Raw genomic sequence first — 20,822 nt, 5'->3', positions numbered from 1 at the left:
ACACAGAGAGCGAAAAGCAGATGAAATATCAAACTCAGAAAGAAACTTGAAACATCTCAGGAAGCAAAGCTCATCTTTGCGTCATATTGGTGCTTTTACTTCAGGCTTGTTTGCACATTGGTACTTTACTTCAGTAGAGTTCTTCTCTACTGCAATCAACACTTTGTTTTTCACAGCAGATGTATCTCTCAGTTATTGGTTTCTGGCTGCAACCTGCTGAAAGGGCTTTTATACAATACCTGAGAGAGAGTGAAGTGCGAGCTCGCAATTACTCCCGGCTACTTCACAACCACAGTGAAAGCCAATCTGGCAGCTCAAAGTATGATTTTCACAATTAAGGATATCAATGAAAAATTGGAGATTTGCCGAGGTACACTTATTCCAATTTTCACAAACTAATTGTTATTCTTTTCATGTGAATTTAATGCATCAGAATCACCAGTGGGCTCTTTTTAAAAAAAAAAAAAAAAAGGCTCAGAGTTCATCTGAACACTGATGCTGATTGCTTACAGAAAAGTCAATGTGGCCGACAGTTTACTCTCTTGCAACCCCTTCAATCCAATCCACCAACATGTCATTATCACGGGCAACAATCCAAACTCTTACCGAGCGATCACAAAGAGCACACAGCTCACTCCTGTGCAGGCTAGCAGCACGTACATCCAGATGTCAGGAGACAAGGGATTGAGGAAGGAGAACACGCCAGGATTTGTGCCGTTAGGTTTTCGGTACAGGATGCTGATTCCTAAGGTCATGAAGGGCTTTGAGAAGTCGATGACTTTCTCTCGAACATAGGTGATAGTCAAGGGAGCCACAGCGAGGTCTGCAACCTTTAAAAAAAAAAAAGTAAGATACATTACAGAACACCAAGTTTCCGTGTATCAATATCTGAAAAATTGATTTGTTTCCTGTTTTCAGATTAAACTGTGAAAATATATTAGTGAGAAATACAGAATAGAGGTCAAAGTGATGAATGGACAAAGATGACCATTCTTCCCCCTTAGACTGGTGACAGGATGTGTGTGTATATATATACACACATATATATATATATATATATATATATATATATATATATATATATAAAAGGAAAAAAAGTAGTTTTAAAAGGTCCTTAAGCAAAATGTAAAGCCATTAATATGCAGAGTAAAAAATCTCCCATAATTCATGTCTTCTGCCACCTTTTAAAGAGTTTAAAAGCTCAGCCAGAGGCAGCGAGCAACGTTGCCACAGACCGTTAATTGAACTTTAGAATAGATTTGATTTGTCAAATCGATGTTCGGATTAATTATTATTTTGTGGAGGTGGACCTTTAATAAACTTTACCCAAAAAGGTCTCTCACCTTATTTTAACCCGTTTCGATTAGATTCGAGTAGAAAAATGTGCAGTGAGTGTAGCAGCACTTTAAATCCAATCATGCATTTAAAAGGAACCTTTAGGGCACTCAAACTTCACTTTTTATTCTCATGTTATGTTTCTTAATACTTGTCTTAAAGGAAGAAATGTTTATGGGGCTTCTTGTCTGCTGCTCCACCAAAGATGTGTTTCTTCACCACAATATTAAAAGCTCCTGAGAGGAACTTTCAGACAGTTCTTGAAGAGTCTCAGCCATGGAGAATGTCTTATAAATCTCTTTAAGCAGCAAGCTGGTGATAACTGTGTCGAGCACCTAGCCTGTGTTTAGTGAGAATAAAAACTACAGAATTTGTTTCAGTAGGTCATATAGTGGCGACAGTATTAATGTTGTGTTCATTACTGTCAAGTTTACTTCTCACAGAAGCTTTCAACATTTTTTTTTTGAGATTTTAACCCAAAAAATGAGCATAAATTTGTATTTATTAGACAGTTTTCTTCTTCTTCACTACACGACGTATCTCTCAGTCGCTCAGGTAACTGGATTACCCTCTGTGGACCTCTCCTCTGATGGATTTTGGAAGCAGTGGTCTAACCCATCTCTAGCGGTTTGAACTGTAAAATGAAAACTCACGTGGTCAATCAGCTCGCGCACCATCCCGTTCCACTCCCCTTTGTCATTCTGGGCTCCGTATTTGCCGTCGCCCACCAGTTTGACTTCATACGTAAAACCCAGGATGTTGGAGAGCTCTTTCAGAAGGTCCAGGCAGTATCCCTCGAAACGATCATTCCCAGACAGCTCCTTGTCGGACTTTTTATACATCACATAGGGATTTTCCTGAAAGAGAGAAAATGTTAAGTATTGAAATATATTCACTCATTCCCTCTATTCTACGCCATCTTAACCAAAGAGCGCTGACACTTTCAGATGCAATCTTGAGGAGGACTTTTTAATGTGTAAAACAGTAATGAGAAAAATTAACCTGCCTTCACTGTGTATGAATATTTAATTCATTTAACTATTAAATATTCTGTCTTCATGCTCTTCTTTTCTCAGCATTGTGGAAAAATCTGAAATCCACCTGTCAAAACTCTCCAGTTCAGAGTCCTCTTATTCTCCTGAGTTGTCCCCCCCCACCCCCACTCTCTTCCCACTTCACATCTCATATACTGTATGCTACTCCTTCACTTTATGCTGTCCTGTGTTTAAGCTTCCTCCTCACCAGAATCGTAGTGACAATAAGTGTCCTGTTAGCCAGAGAGTCAGTCACATTGTTATTCTTGTCTCGGCTGAACTCCGTCAGGTTCATCCCCTTATACGAGTTCCACACAGCAATCTGAAAAGGCAAACAGGGCGTTAGATTTACTGAACCAACTCCTCTTGATGCACCTATTTGACATTTGCTGTTGAAGTTAGATGTTTAGTTCTGTTAAAAACTTTGATTAAAGCCGCGTTTCAACCATCAAAATAATTACTTTTATTTTTTTCCAGAAAGAAGCCGATTGATTGGCCTTTTTAACCCTACCCTGGCACACGACAAAGACTCTGATTTAGTCTTCACGGGGAACGAGAACTGCTTCCATACACGGCATATTAATCATATCTTCTGATTCACTGAACAGAAAAATGAAAAAGAAGCACAAAGGTTTAAAGACCTGACACTCTTGGCACACGTTCAGCCTTCTGCTCAATTCACTACTCTACAACATTTCCCTTCGCTCCGACGATTCCTGGCAAAGTGCCAAAATCTTCACCTGAGTATGAAAATGAAGGAATAGCTTGTTGAAAACTGCCAGGGTAAAATTGCACAGTGTTGTTGAAGCAAACCAATATCACTCCTGTAGGGCGCGGTGATTTCTCCGAGGTAATGATCCCAGTGTGCAGCACGAGTAAAGAAAGATGTTTTCAATGACAAATGTGAAGAGAACGACTCGTATACGAGACATTAAGGCTAAGGATGGTGTAAGGACTTTGTTAGTTATCATGTGTTGTAATCTGAATTGCACTAACTCCAGAAAGAAGTCCATTTTTGATTGCTTTATACACACGGTGTCTGGCACAAATTCACAACAAACACATCACACATTTCTGAATGTAATGTTACGGATCAGATCAGATCTCATGTTAACTGTTGTGTTAAGATAACGACTGTTATGGCAGTTACTGAGTTCTCTCTAATGTCAAAAAGGTGGGACTGTGCGCTGGTGTGTGTGTGTGCGTGTGTGTGTGGGGTAGCTAAGCAGACGAGTGCCGTTACTCACAGAGAGGCTGTAGGTTTGTCATTTTGGCGTTGGCTATAGCCTACAGTAGCCTGTGGTAAGTGTGACCCATGCAAGCTGAACAACATCTCTTAACTTCATGGAGCAGATTGCTACAGTTTTCCTTTTTACTCAGGTTATTTACCTTCTATCTGTAGGATGGAGGCCTACGCTCTATCATCATTTTGATGCGGTCTAATGAAGCTTGAGTCAGCTATCAGCTCCCCTTTGATTTATTGGCAGAACATGTTGTGAACACAGGTATTGTGTAAAACATGAACAGACAGACAAAGCAACTGAGTTAAGACTAAAGTGCGGCCTGTCATTTGTGTATTTACTGCATTTCATACTGGTAACATTTCATACTAAACTATGTTCACACTCACTGCATGTTTTTCTCACATCATTCAGACCCTAGAAGTAACTCTATAGAACTAATCTCCCAAAAATGATCATTTATCAGAAATAATGAACACATTTAAAGACTAGATAAGGTATGTGTTGTTATAATAATGATGAATTAAAGTGTTAATCAATCAGTCAATTAGCCAATAGATGAAAGATATACATGTTATTATTTTTTTTAATCAAGATAAATTGTCAAACTTTTCCTGTTCTCGATTATTATAAAAGCTAACTTGTCTTTAAATGTGTCTTTTAAGACAATTACTCAATAATTGTCTTAATAATCTTCAAGGACAATTACTAATCAACAAGTAAAACTGCGTTACTTGCAGCTCTGCTAGAATTCGGTGGATTGGTGAAGAGCTGGGAATCACAAAGGGAGGGGCCAGAGAGGGTGTGAAGGTGGTCGACAGCAGAGTGTATAGTGAGAGGACAGCCTGGTGTTTGCCTTCACTGTAACACTGACTGAAAGTGTCTGGTTCATCAGACCAGGCGGTATAATCCAGACAGTTATCAGATTAGAAGAGGCGTCTGGCAGCTGGATTTCGACCCTTTCAAATCCCCTCACTCATTATGAGCTGAGCAAAGGTCGGGGTGGGGGGGCGATGTGATACTGTTAAGTGCATTAAACCATCAAGCTTCATTGTCGATAAGTGTATGATAGAGACAAGCTCTCCTTCTTGCTGTTTGCTCTGTAAAGCACTTCATGAATATGGGTATGTTCATTCAGAAACAAAGGCCTGATGAGTAGTAGTGAACGCATCAGCACCTCTTATTAAACCGAGCTCGTCAGAAGCTACGGCATTCTTTTCAAGACTTTGTTTTCAGAAAAGGCCTGTGTGGGATTACCTCTTTGAAAAGATAACACGCTCCTCACTCTTCATTACGCTCTATCGTATTCAGAGTCACGCAGACAGAAAATGTGCTCACTTCTAACCTTGCTAAAAGCACTCTGTATCTCCGACGTGGCACTTTTGCAAAAGGGTCCACTCGGCGCAGGAGTCCATAAATCTGTCTTATCTCTGGACACTGCTGATGAGCAACACAGCCACTGAGGTTGGGTTTAATTAATTGTATTGTTCTCAATCTCAAAGATAAATGGACGGAGTGAGAACTATATTTTTTGAAGGGTGTGGAAGGTGCTTTCTTCTTAGATTGTGCAGTTTGACATTGTTGTGTAACAGTGTTATTCTGGGATGATTCTCTATGAAATATCAAGCGCATGATTATTCAGTTTGAAGTTCAAGGAATGAAGTATTCTGACCAAGCCAATGAATTCAATGTGAAAATATAGCTCAGGACAACCGCACCGCATACAGTCATCATCTTTTTAAAGCCTTAAGTCATGGATTTGCTGTTTACAGGCTTGATGATTTATCGTGCTTACCAGAGAAGCTAGCAACAACAAAGTGTGCTATAAAAAAAACCCGCTGCAAGTTAAATATTATCGCTGCATACTGAAGCTCATCTCCTTCCAGAACCAAATCAGACTGGAGAAGCGTTTCCACAAAGCTGGAGACACGCTAAGTCAAGGCCAAGAGAGCCAAGAGGGAAGAAGAAAAACCTCATTTCCAGAAAGTCAACAACTTTAAGAGAAAATACTTTATTTCTCAGGAGGCTTTAACTTTGTCTAGTCCCATCATCCTCTTCAAAGTGTATTTAACACTCCAGTGCCCAAGAACTAACACAACTGCAGCGGGCTGATAATTCATTTTTCATGACCATGAAGTCGAGCGTTTTATGTGGTGTGCTCACCATGTTGGGGAATTTCCTCTGAGGAGAGGCTTTTTAGGGCTAAAGTACTGAATGGAATTAAAATACCATTACAGCATAAATCACTGCTTCAGAAAGTTGACAGCTGCTGCCTGCCTGCCTGCACACCTGTCTGTCTGATAACTAAGGCAGTCGGAAAGGAAAAACAGAGCCAACTTGAGGCAGTAAAATGTCTTTGAGGTACCGAATGAATTCCCCATTTGCCCTTTGAGTTAGTTTAAAGATGATAAGCAAAGGTAGTATTACAAGTAGATAACCTAACAGTGGAGTGTTTGAAGGAGCGATAATAAAGAAAGCTTGTGATTTTTTCATTTTCTCTTTTCAGAAAATTAAATGAACTAAGCAAGTCATCGCAACATGAGCATCCCCAAATAATCTGTTAAAAGTCTGAATTTATTTCAGCAAATAAGAAAAAAGATTTCATGCAAACAAGCCGAGCAGCATGTGTGCAGCTGACCTGTTGGAGGCTAGCCAAGTCACATTTTTCTAAAATATGTAAGCTAGTTTAGCTTAGCTTGATGTAGCAACACTGCGTACAGTGGTTGTGGTGTTGGCTTAGGATGCTTTGTAGAGCACTCCAGCTACAAGTCAAAGAACCATAGTACTGCATTTTGAAGTCATTCACTAAAGACAGTCTTGTGATTTGGTAACTATTCAGCATATTTTACAGGAACACGACAAAGCAACGTTGGCTCAATTCACTGAATGCCCAGCTGATAATCACCCGGGCTTCGTGTGATTGTTAAATGATTCCTGTGATCTCAATGGATGTTTTTAAATGATCATGTAACTGCAGGTCAGAGTCCACAAAAAATGTTCCTTTTAGGACAATACAGTATATCTTATCTTACTTAATTTCTGTAATTACTTAGTTAATGTGTGATGTTAATTCACTGTTCCTGATGTCAGTCAGACCTGATACAGTTCAGCTTTGTTTAGAAACCAAGGACAGCTTGGAGAGAGTCAACAGCTCTTCCTGATATCTGCAGGATGTTTGGAAAGACTTGTTCACTCCAGGCTCCTTGACGTCGTGGATTAGTCTCGGTGGGTCAATGTGGTACCACCCTGGTAATGATAATGTCTTTTTGAATATATGCAGAGCCTTTGGAAGTGTCAGGCATGTATGTTCGAGCGTGACGCTGAACCACAAGTGTGATGTTGAATCATGTCTCCTTGAGTATTCGATGTATAAACTTTCATCAACGTGAGCCCTCTGAGTCGAAGGAGTTTATTGTGAGGAGTCAAGTCTTGATCATTTCCTTGACACGCTGTGCTAGATACAAATCACTGGGCTTTTTGTTCCTGCTTGTGGTTTGTTGACAAAACACTTCCATTTCCTGGGAAATGAGCTCTAATACTGTCAATAGAAAATGATGTAATACATGTTTTAGCTTTTACAAAGAACATTTCAAAATGCCACTCAATTAGGCATGTTGAAAACAGCTCCAATTATAAAGACAAGGTTGTTTAATATCATTGGAGTTTTAACATGTATCCAACAAAAGAAATACCGTCTTGAAAAGAAGTGTTATTACAAACTTAAGTTATCGTGTCCTTTGCTTAACGGATCCCTTTTGGCTGCAATTAAAGTATTGCTAGCCTGTATGATCCTCATGACAGCATGAAGGCCTTCTACTAACGAAGCACATTTAAAGTGGAGGACTGAAGGGTACATTTTATCTGTATTATTTTCTACTGTCGGTGCAAACCGAATGATTACACCCAGAGATGTTGCGTGAATTATTTCTTACTTCTCATGGAAGTATTGTGATGTTTGAAAAAGGAATAGCCTGTGCTACATTTTTATTTTTTTCCAACCACTGCTGACAAAGTTTTGACGAGCGTCAGAGCGGTGTCTGAACTCAAGCACGGGGCAAAAAGAAATGTCAAATACATTGGCATTGCTGTACACAAAATCAGTGAAGAGAAACAAGGTTGACGAGGCAAGGAGCAGGGAGGTGTGTGGCATACAGAGTGGGTGAAGACGGGAGGGTGGGCACGGGAGAAGAAAAAAAAAAAGAGCTTTGAACAAACATGGCACTGGCACAAACCTTGATCCACCTTTTCGTGAGCCGACTTCCACCCTCCAAAACTCCCTTTTGAAAATATAGAGAGGGCAAGATGAAGCAGCGTGGGAAAAAAAATAATAAGTTGTTGCAACATAATTTACATTCATGAATGGACATCAGAGGCCAAAAAATAAAGGTGTGTGAGAATTGTAGGAAACTCTCTCTCCCTTTCAAACACACAAACACACATAGGCTTTAATGGAATGAATCAGCGAGCGAGGAAGCAGCATGGTGGTGGTGTAATTGTCTGTTCCAGACCCGTGTGCTCACCCTGGCAGTGCCATCCTCTTTGAGGCTGATGATGTCCAAATCAAAGTCTCTCCTCAGGCCATCTGTCTTATTAAGAACAATGTGCCCCGTCAGTCCCTCCCACTGTGCCTGCAGAGAGAAAGAGATGCATAAGGAGAGAGAGGTGGGAGAAAGTCTCGAATGGCGGCTAAGTTCAGAGTAAGAGCGGAGCCTCATTGAAGCTCTGCAGCAGAGTCCCAGGAGGGCAAGTGAAGGAGACCGAGGCGGCAAGAGAAGTCAGTGTTGACAGACGGCTCAAAGACATCTACTGGCTGCTCTGTAGTAAAGTCTTAATATGCATGAAGGTTAAAGTTTATAACAGCAATGACAACTACAATCACTGTCAAATTCCTACTGTGTTAACACAATCAATCAAACTCTTTATTTCAAGGAATTACGATTGCTAAATGTGTCATTGTAATGCATGCAAGTGTGCACTTAGCCCGTCATATTTACTGGTTGTTACCTGTCGACAGTCATTTTCTAAATCTGAACATGAAAACGAGTTCTCTTGTTGCTTCTGTGGCCCCACTGTGTGGTTTCAGAGTTAGAATGCTCTAGATGGAAATGCTTTAATTGAAGCTCTCATACAGTCGCAGACACGGATTTACTGCTCTTTGTTTAATCTCGTCATCTGAACAGGTAAACGCTTACAAAGCAAGTCATGTAGAGAAAACAGGTCAGAAAAAAAACCCCCAACAACAATCTGTCAGACTTAATTAAAAAAAACAATATCATCAGGGGGTCAACAGTTCAAATCCAGATTACCTTCTTTGTCTGTTTCTGGCATGAAATGATGTGAATTTTAAATAAAAAGACGTGTTTGGACATTTAAAACACAATACAGTTCATTTTGTCCTCAGAAAAAGGGAATCATTTGTACAAAAACAGCCAACGGAGAGATAGCGAGAACACAAAAGGTTATAGCGCCTGGATTTTATTTCAGCAGTCGAAATGAAAGCTGCGCCCTTCATATTTTGCTCTCTCTGGTCAGAAATGGTTTTTTAATTGAGTCCTGTGTGAGGCACATTACCGGTCCGTGCAATCAACAAAGTCTCTTATCTAGTGATGAATGGCACAGGAGGACACATGCTTCAAAAGGATGCGCAGGGGCAAAAAAAATAAAAAAAACGAAAGCTGAGGAAGAGAGCCACATGGAGATGCAAAGAAAATGAAAAAAAAAAAAAGGGGGGGGGGGGGGGGGGGGGGGGGGGTGGCATGAAGAGGAAATGTTCGTAAGGGGATTGAACGATAATGTTCCTTCTCCATGGCAGTGAATGTTCCTCTGCTGGATTTAAGACTTAAGAGATCAAAACGCTCATGCATCAAAGGCCTGACCTCTGTCTGTCAGCATCCGGTCGAGGCTGACCGCTGTGCTAAGCTGTATGCTTATATTCACATATATATATGTATATATATATACATATATATATATTAGTATGGTGTGTACTCACACAGCCTGAGAGAGAAGACCTTTATCACGCAAAAAGATCGGACATCTAATTTTCCTTCATTTAGCAATTTGCAACGAGAGATTAAAAGGAGGCTGAGCCTTTTTGAAAACACACTAAAATGTCCTTCAGAACATGCATGGTGGGCTAACATCCTGCCTTTTTGAGCATGTGACACAACAGGTTGTTTTTTTTAGTTTTTTTTAAATTGTACGATGAGATCCAAGCCATCCTTTGCGACTGACCTCTTTGAAGAGGTTCATGAAGCGTGGGCCGAAGCGCCAGGGTTTGTGGCGGTGACACTGCAGGGAGCTGACGGTCATCTGAGTGGCTCGCTGGGACGCTACAGCGACCATGAAGACGGCGTCATACATCAAGGCCGCGTCGGTCTGCAGAGGGGAGAAAGTCAGAGGAGGATGTTTTGATCTGCTACACACCACAATTCACAACCTAACAGTAAACCGCTGACATCATCGTGGCTGGTGGAAGAAAAATGCTGTCTGATTGATAGTGGGTTTAACACCTTAATGGAGACACAAGTAAACAGGATACAGTAATATAGCTCTAGTATATTGTAGATAATGACAGAACAAATATTTCATTTTTACCATGTAGAAATATAGCTCCAACAAACATTTGCAGGAGAGCAGATGCTCACAGTTTACACTTGTTTTTCAAACATGCACGCAGCATACAAATAAGCATCATTGGCTTTCAGTGGAGCAGGTGTTTGTTTTGTTATTGCTCCGTTACGTGGATAAAAAAAAAATGCACAGAGAGCTTACAGTCATGATTCCGTCCATCAGGCCGCTCTCTTGTTTGGGACCCTGCAGTCTTTCCATCGCCCACTTGTCCATGGTCGAGGCCACATACGGGTCGTCGACGTTCAGCAGTCTGAAGCCAGTCATGTTGACCCCGCTGTATCGGTACGGCTCCAAGTCCAGCGCAAACAAATCCTGCGAGTCGGAGGGAGGGGACGGAGACGAGGAGTTTTAGTTCTGACTGTTTCCCTCGACAGAACGGCTTTAGACTGTCCACTTTTCCTACTCACCAAAGTGGTGAAGAAGAAATGGTAGTACTCCGTCATCATTCCCATAGATGAAAGCTGCAGATTGAAAAGAAGAAATAAAGTCACAGAGAAAAATTCGGGGCCGTACCGCCTATTTCAAACATGATGAGCTCTCCGGTGCTGCAGCTTACTGTGTCACATCTTCAATAACAGTCTTTTGGCAGGTCATTTCTATTTTCGCACGGTCCATCGCATATGTTGTACATTCATACGCTTAGGTTTATTTTGTTTGATGATAGAGGGTGCTACCCTTCACAGAGAAAAAAAAAAAAAAAAAGATTGACTCTGACTACGCGTGACCTACAAATGAAACACCGTCTGAATAAAACTATAAAAAGTCTTCTTTGTCATTAAAAGGCAGCTTTCACAAAAACAACGTTTTTTCACTGTCCAGTCCATCAGATATGTTAGGAATGAGGCACACATGGAGAGTCCAAAATATGTGTGTCAGCATGTCTGTATATCAGATATAATCAGCTGCCGTCTGTCTTCATATAACTCGAATGATGCTTTTCTTACCTCTAAAAAATAGCAATCCAGTGTGTTAGGAAATGAGTTCTGGACCATTTAAAATGATGACTTTGAAAATAGAAGTGCTATTTCATCCTACAGAGGCAAATCAACAACTCTTCTTTATCACTCCCTTTAATGGGTGTCATTTAAATCTAAATGTAAGCCTCGGCAGACAAGTTAATAGCTTTCTTTTGATATTCTGGCACATAAAAAATGTGTTTACAAGGCTCACCAAAGTTGTTGCCCCCAAGGGACACATGAATGTGTTATAAAAAAAAAAAAAAAGGCGAACGGGCAATTCAGAAGAAAAGTCGCTGGACCAACCTGCTTAAGGAGCTCTGCAGCCATACGGTAGGAGCAGTCAAAAAGTATAAAAAACTCTTTGTCTTTCTTCAGTTCTTTGAGCAGCGGGCGGGCGTCTTGGTTACCCGGGGTCAGCTGGCGGATCTTAATCTTCAGGTTGAACTTGGCAGGAGCCTTGATCAGTTCCTGCATCCGCATCAGACCTTGACAAAAGGCAAAAAGAAAAAATTAAACATTTATCCCGTTTGAAAGCATTCTATCGTCCCTCTGCTCCAGAGAGATCAGAACATGATTGTTGTTCGGGAACTTGCTGTCGTAGAAACTTGGAAAGGTATCCTGTAATGGAGAGATGACATCTGTTCTTCTAAGCAACTTCTTTGTTTTGTGCAAAACAATGACAAACAGAAACACTGCTGTTTACTCAACATACTCAGATTTTGTGTTTTAGATCCTCTCCATGTATGCGAGGACAACATTTTGCAGGTGCGCATCTGAGCGACATTTCAGGAAAAGTGATTTCTGATTAAGAAAAAAAATGAGCTTGTAAGAAAATCCATGAACAATGACATTTTAACAGCGCTGTTTCATCGTCGGTTTACGTCGTTGGCAGGGGGCTCGATGTGGGACACCGCTCGATTCGCTGTCGGCGTCGAGCTCTTCGAGGTGTGAAGTCGGAAGGGCAGGAAAAACTGGCAGCTGCTTGATACGAGGCTCTCGCGCCCCGTCACAGATTGGGTTCACTGGTCAGCACGAGGAAGGTGGCTGCAGCTGACAGTGGAATAGGTTTTTTGTTTTTTTGGGGGGAGTAATTATAACCCTGGCATATGAATATATTGTATGGTTCAAAAAACACAATTCAGCAGTTCTGACCTCTTCTACCTCTCAGTTCTTTCTTTCAAATGTCATGCAATGTTGTGGTTGATCTGATGCAGCAGGAAGCAAAATTCAATTTCACTGCAGATGCGGAGAAAAAGTGTTTGTTTTTTTTAAAAGGTAAAAATCCATATAGCTTGTTGACGTCTTGCGAAATACTGCTGTAAGAAATGTACGGTTGTAAAATGGGGATATTAAAGACAAAAAACAAGGATTAAGAGAAACATTTTTAGGCTTAGTTAACATTTTCAGCCTCTGATTCTACCGTCACCTGTCTGATCATCAAGTCTACATAAGCAGCGTTTTCTCCTAAAGAAAAAAAAAAAAAAAAAAACCTCACAGAGATCATTGGGACCACTCTCACTACTGTTTGGCTCTGACTTCCAAACAAAGGAAGACTAAATGAGATCAAATCTTCTATTCTGTCTATTTGACACCTTGAGGTGTATAAACTGTAAAAACTTTTTATTTAATTAATTAGATTTTCATTCTTAGGCCACACGTTTTCTGTGTGCTGCCCGAGAAAAGTGTCGGTTTTCAAGTTTATGGAACACAAAGGAGAAGAAGCAGCAGACGCTTCAAACTAATAAATCAAGCTGAGCTTCACATCTGTCTGATAAAGCTGATATATATATAAACGAAAGCCAGACGTCTTATTTGTGAGAGGAAGAAGGTAAACTATCAGCTTCAGCTTAATATGTTTGAGTGAATCCAAAGCGTGTGCATCCGTCAGCACTGGAGTCTGCCGCAACTTGACCACAATGAAGGCGAAACAGACGGACGTCCTTTGTATTATTCATTGAATTACAAGTTCAAATTTCAATCATGAAGGGGTTTTTTTTTTTTTTTTAAAGATTTGTTTTTGGCTTTTTTCATGCCTTTATTATAGATGGAGGAAGGTGGATAGAGTCGGAAGGGGGGAGAGAGTGGGGAGAGACATGCGGGAAATGGGCCACAGGCCGGACGCGAACCCGGGCCGCCCGCACGCGAGGACTGAGCCTCAATACGTGGGGTCGCGCGCACTGCCGCTGCGCTACCGGCAACCCCCATGAAGGGTTTTTTTTAATGGTTTTTATGCTGAATTTAAATGGTGGTCTATTCAGTCTACAAAAAACAATAAAAACACTGATATGCTGGGACAGCTCGGCAGTTCTACACAGCGCTCATACACGAGTATATCAGCAGGGATCTTCTCTCTCTCAGTGCAGCAGGTTGATATTTTATCTGTTAATCCATAGCCTAAATGTGTAAAGACTGAACAGTAGGTCAATATTCTTACAGGTTTAAACACATTTTTTACATCTTTTCTACTCATATGTTCAAAAATAATGAAAGGCCCATCTCGTACAGACCCCTTCCCAAATATTGACAAGGCGTGCTCATACACTGAAGGATAATTAAAGTTTTGAGGGAATATAAATAATTTTCAAACGTAATAATGAGAGTGTGACTGATGAAACAATGAGCCCTACCCGTGCTGTCCTCATAGACCACCGTTAGCTTCCTCCATTTGAAGAATGTGACCACATCCAGGATGGCCCTGGCGATGGCTGTGTACTCTGGATACAGGTTGATGAAGAAAGTGTCCTTGTTGTCCACTGATGGGTGTTTCCAGCGGGTCTGGATGTGAGGCACCTCCAGGGCGTTGCAGATGGACTGAACAGCACTGACAGAGGAGCTGTGAGAGGGGCCAAACACCGCAACCACCCCGAGAGCCAGCTGGTCACACACTGGGAGCAGAGGGAAAAACAAGGACAGGTTACTGGTATTTAAAGAGGATACAACAATATCAACTAGCTCAAATGATATCCATGTTACGTAGTGAACTTCCTTTTTGTCTCGAAATAGTGCACTTTTCTTCTTCAGAGAGATGTCATTTATCCTGTGGGACCAAAATGTCAAACTATTGGCGCCCCCTGTGGACAAAGCAGGATCTCTTTGCTAACCTTTTCCTGCACATGTTTGAAGTATTACTTTGCTTTCTTTTAATTTGTAACAATCAAATTGATTAATCATTGCAAATATCAATTTTGGAAAATGTTTCCATAAAAAGGCTCTTTCTGCAGCATGCTGCAAATGGTCTTTTTTGACACAATTAGCCATGTCAGCGGTTTTAAGAATTAAACATTATACAGAGATCCTCAGTCTTGTAACTTTGGTTTTTTTAGGTCTTTAAAATGCATCAATATTCATATCAATCTGTTTCATAACAAGTTACCAACAGTTTCATAGTAATTGTTATCAACAGCCCGAGACAGATCCAGGAGGTCATGCCATCATGATCGAGTTCAGTATAAAGAGTTAAGCTCTAAAGATAAACAGCGGTGTCATAATCCCACCTCTCCTGGAAGCCTCAAAGCCATCAAACAGGTTGATCCTCTGGATGTCGTAGGTCAGAGTGGTGTTGGGCATCAGGGTCTTGTTGCGGTTTATGTTGTTTACAGCAAACTTAAACGCCAGCTCGTCCACACTCACTAACTCACTCTCCCGGGTCTCGAAAATACCACCTGCATGAGGAGATGGAGAGCAAAGACACTTCAAATATGTTAAAAAACAAACAAACAAACAACTGGAGCGGAGTGAGTGGTAAAACATCGTGTTCAGTGGATTCTGAACTCCTGTGTAGATTTAATAACTTCTGCCACCTCTGATTAGGGATTCTAAATCCATGACACAAACTTAGACACAATGGTAAAAGACACAGTAAGATGGTCAATCTAAAACATGGCAGCTACATCTTCACCATCATTTATTATTTCTCAGTTCTCCCAATGTGTTCACCTACCCTAACTCCTAACCTCTAACACCTAACCCAATGGAAACATTTATAAATAGATTAGCGGGCAAAATGTTTGTATGAGACCCATTTGAAAGGTTACATATTCTTGTTATTTTTAAAGTTGTTTTTTGGACTTCATTGTCCAAGGTCAGATTTAATCCCACCGGCGCTGAGACGGGGGTCTTTAGCCTCTGAACAGGAGGCACACAACAAAACCACTAGGCTAACAGTTTAGTGTAGCATATAGCTAACAAACAAGCTGAACATCAGTTAAACGTTACAACAAAGTTCTTTGTTTCTTTACCTTAAATTACACCTCATGCTAACAGCAGCCTGACTTAACGGGGGTCATTTAATTTTAGAGGGGTTCTTTTTTTTTTTTTATGCAAAGCACATCTCACCGCCATAAAGCAAGCTATAAATATGTGATGTCCACAATAAAAGATAATATTTGTAGTTCCAATGCCTCCAGTTTCAATGTTTAACGAGCAGAGAATTAATTTGGAATTCTCACAGGAGCATACAAATGAGGATGAATTTTAAAGGAGAAAAAAAAAGAAGTTAACTTTTACTCCGAGGCATAAAGACAAGTCCAGACACTTTCTTTCTTAACGTGGCAGGGAAAGTCACTCAGATATACTCTCGTCTAGTTGCTGCTATTTTATTGTTCTCACTTTTTATATTATGGGGGACCCAAGGCCTCACACTGCTCAGTGCATGGATCAGCTGTCAGCAGGCTGCAGAGAGACAACGCTGTCCAGATACACTTATGAAATGTCCCAGAGTCTGACGCACTAATATCCTGTTATCTGTGGTGCACAAAGATGTGAAGGGTGGCGGGATGAAATGGAAGTAGCATAATTGCTCCTGACGGTATGAAATGTTGAAATAGTGGATGTTCCAAATTGGCTTTTTTAAAGACAAGTCAAGTCTTTTGCTGGTTTCTTTCTCACCCTTAGAATAGGAATTTAGAAGCATATTCCCCCCCCCCCCAAAAAAAACAAAGCCAACTAAAACATTTGAGAAAGAAAAGCAGCCACTCAAGAACCTTTTTTTTTTTTTTTTTTTAAAGATTTATTTTGGGCCTTTTATGCCTTTATTATAGAGGGAGGAAGGTGGATAGAGTCGGAAATGAGGGAGAGAGAGTGGGGAGAGACATGCGGGAAATGGGCCACAGGCCGGACGCGAACCCGGGCCGCCCGCGCGCGAGGACTATAGCCTCAATACATGGGATCGCGCGCCTTGCCACTGCGCCACCGACGATCCCACTCAAGAACCTTTTAAAAAGCAAGACAACGAATTCAATCAGGACCTGAAATGTCTGAGATCAGTTCATTTTAGGTTCTACAATCAAAGTATTTAGGTTTGAAAGTGAGAAGTTCGACACAGAACAGAAGGCATACGAGTCTGACCTATAAAGTCTGTAAATGATTCCACTGGATCTATGCTGTTTGTTGTTACAATGTGCCACTAGAGGGGCGATGCAAGGTATTTGTGAGTGTGTAAACGTCTCCACTCACAAACAGTTTCACATTCCCACAAACAAACAGCGATTCAAGTTCATTTCAGTAGAGTCTGAGAGACACCCTGGCTTCTTTAGTTTGTCTCCATGAGTGCACATTTCATTTGGCCGGCTCAGGGTTGAAAAGAAACTATTCAGAAGAGAAACCCATCCTTGTACTTTGCCCAAATGATGCCGGCCCCGCCCCTTTCTGGGTGAAAATGTTCCTTCTAATTGAACAGCGGGTTTTTGCCCATTTAGCGTGAGGAAAAAAAAAATACTACAGCGCTTCTAGCACAATTTTAGCTCGATAGCTACGGCAAGTCAATCGGACAATAACATTACAGATTGTGTGAATAGTAGAAACAATTAAGCTAACAAGCTAGAGCCCTGTAACTGTACGCTAATTTTCTTTTTCCACCCAAAAGAGGGCGTGGTCAATCTGGCGAGCTGGAAGTGACCACTTCTTCGGAATTACAAAAGTGGCCGGGTATAAAACACATCAGGAAGTGATCAGTTACTGTAAATGTACAAGTGCTCAATGTGTTTCTCAAGACACAGCGAGAAGGATCTTACCGTTCATATCAAATAAGTCGAATATCGGACACACATTGCACATTTAACCTGAAATTGTCACCTAATCAAAAATCGTAAGTCGAGTGAAGATGAACATAGGACAATAAAACACCATGAATGAAATGCATGAATGAAATGCAAATCACTCTCAATTACATTTATAAAGCCTTAAATTCGGATTTTTAACTCAAAGGCTTAAACTCTTGAGTTGAGAGGCAGTACATTACTTTTAAACAAAACAAAGGCAGACGAATAGTAATATCCCCAAAATCAAGATAAAAGTTTAAACGAAAGCATAAAGGTCCATGCTGGAGGTAAATTAAATAAGCAGACTATCAAACAACTACCAAGGAAACAACATTACAGCTAACCAGCTAGCAGCTAATCAGCTACCTGTAGCTAGCAGCTTGAAGCACATGACACAGGACAGAAGTAGTTTACTTTTGGCTCACCACGTTGACCTGCACATTGACCTGCACATTTAACCTGACTTAATTTCTGTTGGTGTTACGATTAATCTCACGACTAACGGCTGACACAGACCATTATCTGAAAAGCTCTACACATGCTTCATGATACACATGCATTCAACCAATCATACAGTACCTACCTACATTACATACCGTAGATACAGACACTCACAAGATGTCCTGTCACACATCCGCTCTTGTAACTGATGCAAAAGTCAATTAGTAATTATAGCAAAGACTCATTATAGCATTAACATAAAAATGTCATTCGTACTGCGATTACAGTGATTACTGGGTCCACGACTGTGATTGGAAGAATCAAAATGTAGATGTGGTTTCGGCACAATAGACTGGTGAGAGATTGAGCTGCCTGCTCAAAGAGGAAAGCTGAAGAGCCAAACAGAGCTTTGTGACAATCTGTCATGCAGAATTGATCAATCTGGAGAAGCTCACACCATCCATCACTCCGCCGGTTAATTACAAATAATTATGTTTCAGGTTAGTGGTGTGTCAGCCGCTCTCGCGTAGCATGAACTCTACTGTGAACTGCAGCGTTCATAAAATTGGTACATATTTTTTTAAACAAGCTTTGTTTTTTTTTCTTCTTTGCAAATAAATTAATGTAGCCTCTGAGCACTAAAAGCATTTGTTCAGCTCCCAAATAACAACAAATTATTTATCTCAGGAACACACACATCTCTCTGGCCAACAAGGCAGCATAAATGAGTGTTAAAAGTTTCAGATGAAGCCCAGGACTGGGTAAATGCTTTTTTTAACATGCGCCTGGAGTCGCAGGTGGATTTGATCTGCATAAAACATGAGCACACTCAAGATGCACTGCTGGAAACACAGGCAGCTCATTAGGGCCAAATTGAAGGGTTGAGAGTATACAAGAAATGAAAATATTACAGCTGGACCGGGGACGTCTCAGGTTGAGGGGTTTTGGAACTGGAACACCCTGGATTTCTCATTTTTCCAACAAAAGATTTTTGACTTGCAGATAAAAGCATGTACCTTCCATTTGCATAGAGATTACAGAGGCGTTTTTTTTTTAAACACTCTGGCACAATCTGGATGGAAGTGGTGTGTTTGGGAAACTAAGATTGGATTTAGAAATCTACTATACCTCTAAAAACCATGAGCCTGTTCAACTACAAAAAAAACCCACTACTGTAAATGTAACTCTGTAGAGTGACTCGCTATAGACGTAGAAAGTATTGATTAAGTGTAAATTAAACATCAGTATCGTATGCAAGGTTACCCATTCTAATCTATTTTAACAAGTGAGGATTCATAGGAGGAACAGTAAGGCCATAATCATTCTTCTACCCATTTCGCCTCCAGATGATGTTCCCAAAAAGCACACTTTAGTCAAGTCATCTTTTTTTAAACACTACATTTCAGCAGAGGGCAGTTACACATCCAATGGCCTCTCAGTGCCTGAGATATAGAAGAAATGTGGATCTTTGGAACAGCAATGAAGGATACCGGAGTTGGACCAGTAAGAGACTTTGCCTTTTTGATGACAGTTATAGAAACCACTGCCATCTGTGTCTCTGTGAAAACCCTTTAAAAAGAGGCGATGTCACTGCAGACAGGAGAAAATAAATAAAAAAAAGGGGGGAGGTCTCAGGTGTCAGACTGAATGACAGACATTTCATTGCACCCTGGGTTAGAAAACACAGGGGAAACATTTTCTCTCCCAGACAACAAAACAAGAGAAACGAGGCAAAAATGCAATCAGGGATGTCGGAAGAGAAAACAGGGACAAAGAGAGAAAGAATGAAAATGACTTCAGCTTTAAGTCCAATAGGATGACGGTCAAAGAAATTGATCGTTCATTAGAGCCCATCACAGAGCTCTTGAATAAAAGCAGAAATTGATTCAAATCAAACCTTCTGTAAAGGACTGCAAAAAAAATCTGATTTGAATCAAAAGATATTTAAAGGCTTTATATAGATCATGATCCCACATTATGGCTAAAACCAACAGCAGCTTCCTGTCTTGGTTTTATTGTCTTGTCACAAGTTAGAAGACAAGTGCCACAATTCAGACTGAACAGACGCAGAAAGTGAGGTTTCACTCTCCACCCTCAACTCAACCTTCACATCACAAGAAAATCCTCAACAAACACGATCGAAACAAACAAACGAGTAACTATATGCAACATGCAATTCCATTAAAAACAACAGCTCTCTCTCTCCTTTCTCCCAACCAGGAATCCTGGATTTCGGCCAGCATGATGAACGATCGCACTCCAAAGTGAGCCGCTTCCACTGTTTCTCCGTGCATATATCTCAGACAGAAGTGGGGCCAACTTCCCAAAACTCTGGCAATTTGGCTGCAAACTGATTCATTTGTTTCCCTAATGGCCAGTAGCTGGAGAGAAAGGAACTAATGAATAAAATTAAGCAGGTATCGTGTGTACAATTGTAAGTTACAGCACCAAGATTACTTTTAAGAGAAAGGAGCCAACTGCAATGCAGGGACACTGTGTGAATGTTTTGTACGGATGTTGTTCAAGGAGACTGATCTAATTGGTGTTGAATGGTCCTGAATATTATATATTGAATATTATAATATGAATATTAATGTATCAATGTGTCCGAGAGCTAACGTGGAGACCAGAAACCATCCACGTGTGCCACTGTGGCCTTCAACATATAGAACAAACGTGATAAGTTATCAAGATAACCAGTCTTCGATTTGACTTTTATATACTTATAGCATATAGTTTCTGGTCCATAGGTGACTAAAAGTGATAGGGATGTTTAAATTATGTAAGGCAGTGACAGAAAACATTATTTATGTTGACTGAGTTGACATTACATGAAGACTGTCCAGCTGCAACTTTGATTTTATGTAATAAAAAGATAGCTTATATTTATCTGACTGTATTTTTTATGAAAACGTAGACATGTGCAGTATAGAGAAAAGAAAAGAGGCAAGTTATTGAAATTGTCACCTAATCAAAAATCGTAAGTCGAGTGAAGATGAACATAGGACAATAAAACACCATGAATGAAATGCATGAATGAAATGCAAATCACTCTCCATTACATTTATAAAGCCTTAAATTCAGATTTTTAACTCAAAGGCTTAAACTCTTGAGTTGAGAGGCAGTACATTACTTTTAAAC

General features: G+C 40.5%; 1 protein-coding gene across 1 annotated transcript in view; it reads right to left on the bottom strand.

Moving 5' to 3' along the window:
- The window catches only part of LOC306831391 (rho guanine nucleotide exchange factor TIAM1-like), a 103,631-nt gene that overhangs the window by 14,350 nt on the left and 68,459 nt on the right, over nt 1-20,822 (bottom strand). Inside the window, 11 exon segments of the mRNA XM_079355479.1 lie at nt 607-830; nt 1,989-2,192; nt 2,578-2,691; nt 7,843-7,887; nt 8,131-8,238; nt 9,845-9,988; nt 10,385-10,555; nt 10,651-10,704; nt 11,506-11,687; nt 13,830-14,087; nt 14,697-14,864. Coding sequence (XP_079211605.1) covers nt 607-830; nt 1,989-2,192; nt 2,578-2,691; nt 7,843-7,887; nt 8,131-8,238; nt 9,845-9,988; nt 10,385-10,555; nt 10,651-10,704; nt 11,506-11,687; nt 13,830-14,087; nt 14,697-14,864 — 1,672 coding nt within the window.

Source organism: Symphodus melops (genome assembly GCF_947650265.1).
Source record: "Symphodus melops genome assembly, chromosome: 11".
NCBI lineage: Eukaryota > Metazoa > Chordata > Actinopteri > Labriformes > Labridae > Symphodus > Symphodus melops.
This window is presented reverse-complemented; position numbering and strand designations above follow the sequence as displayed.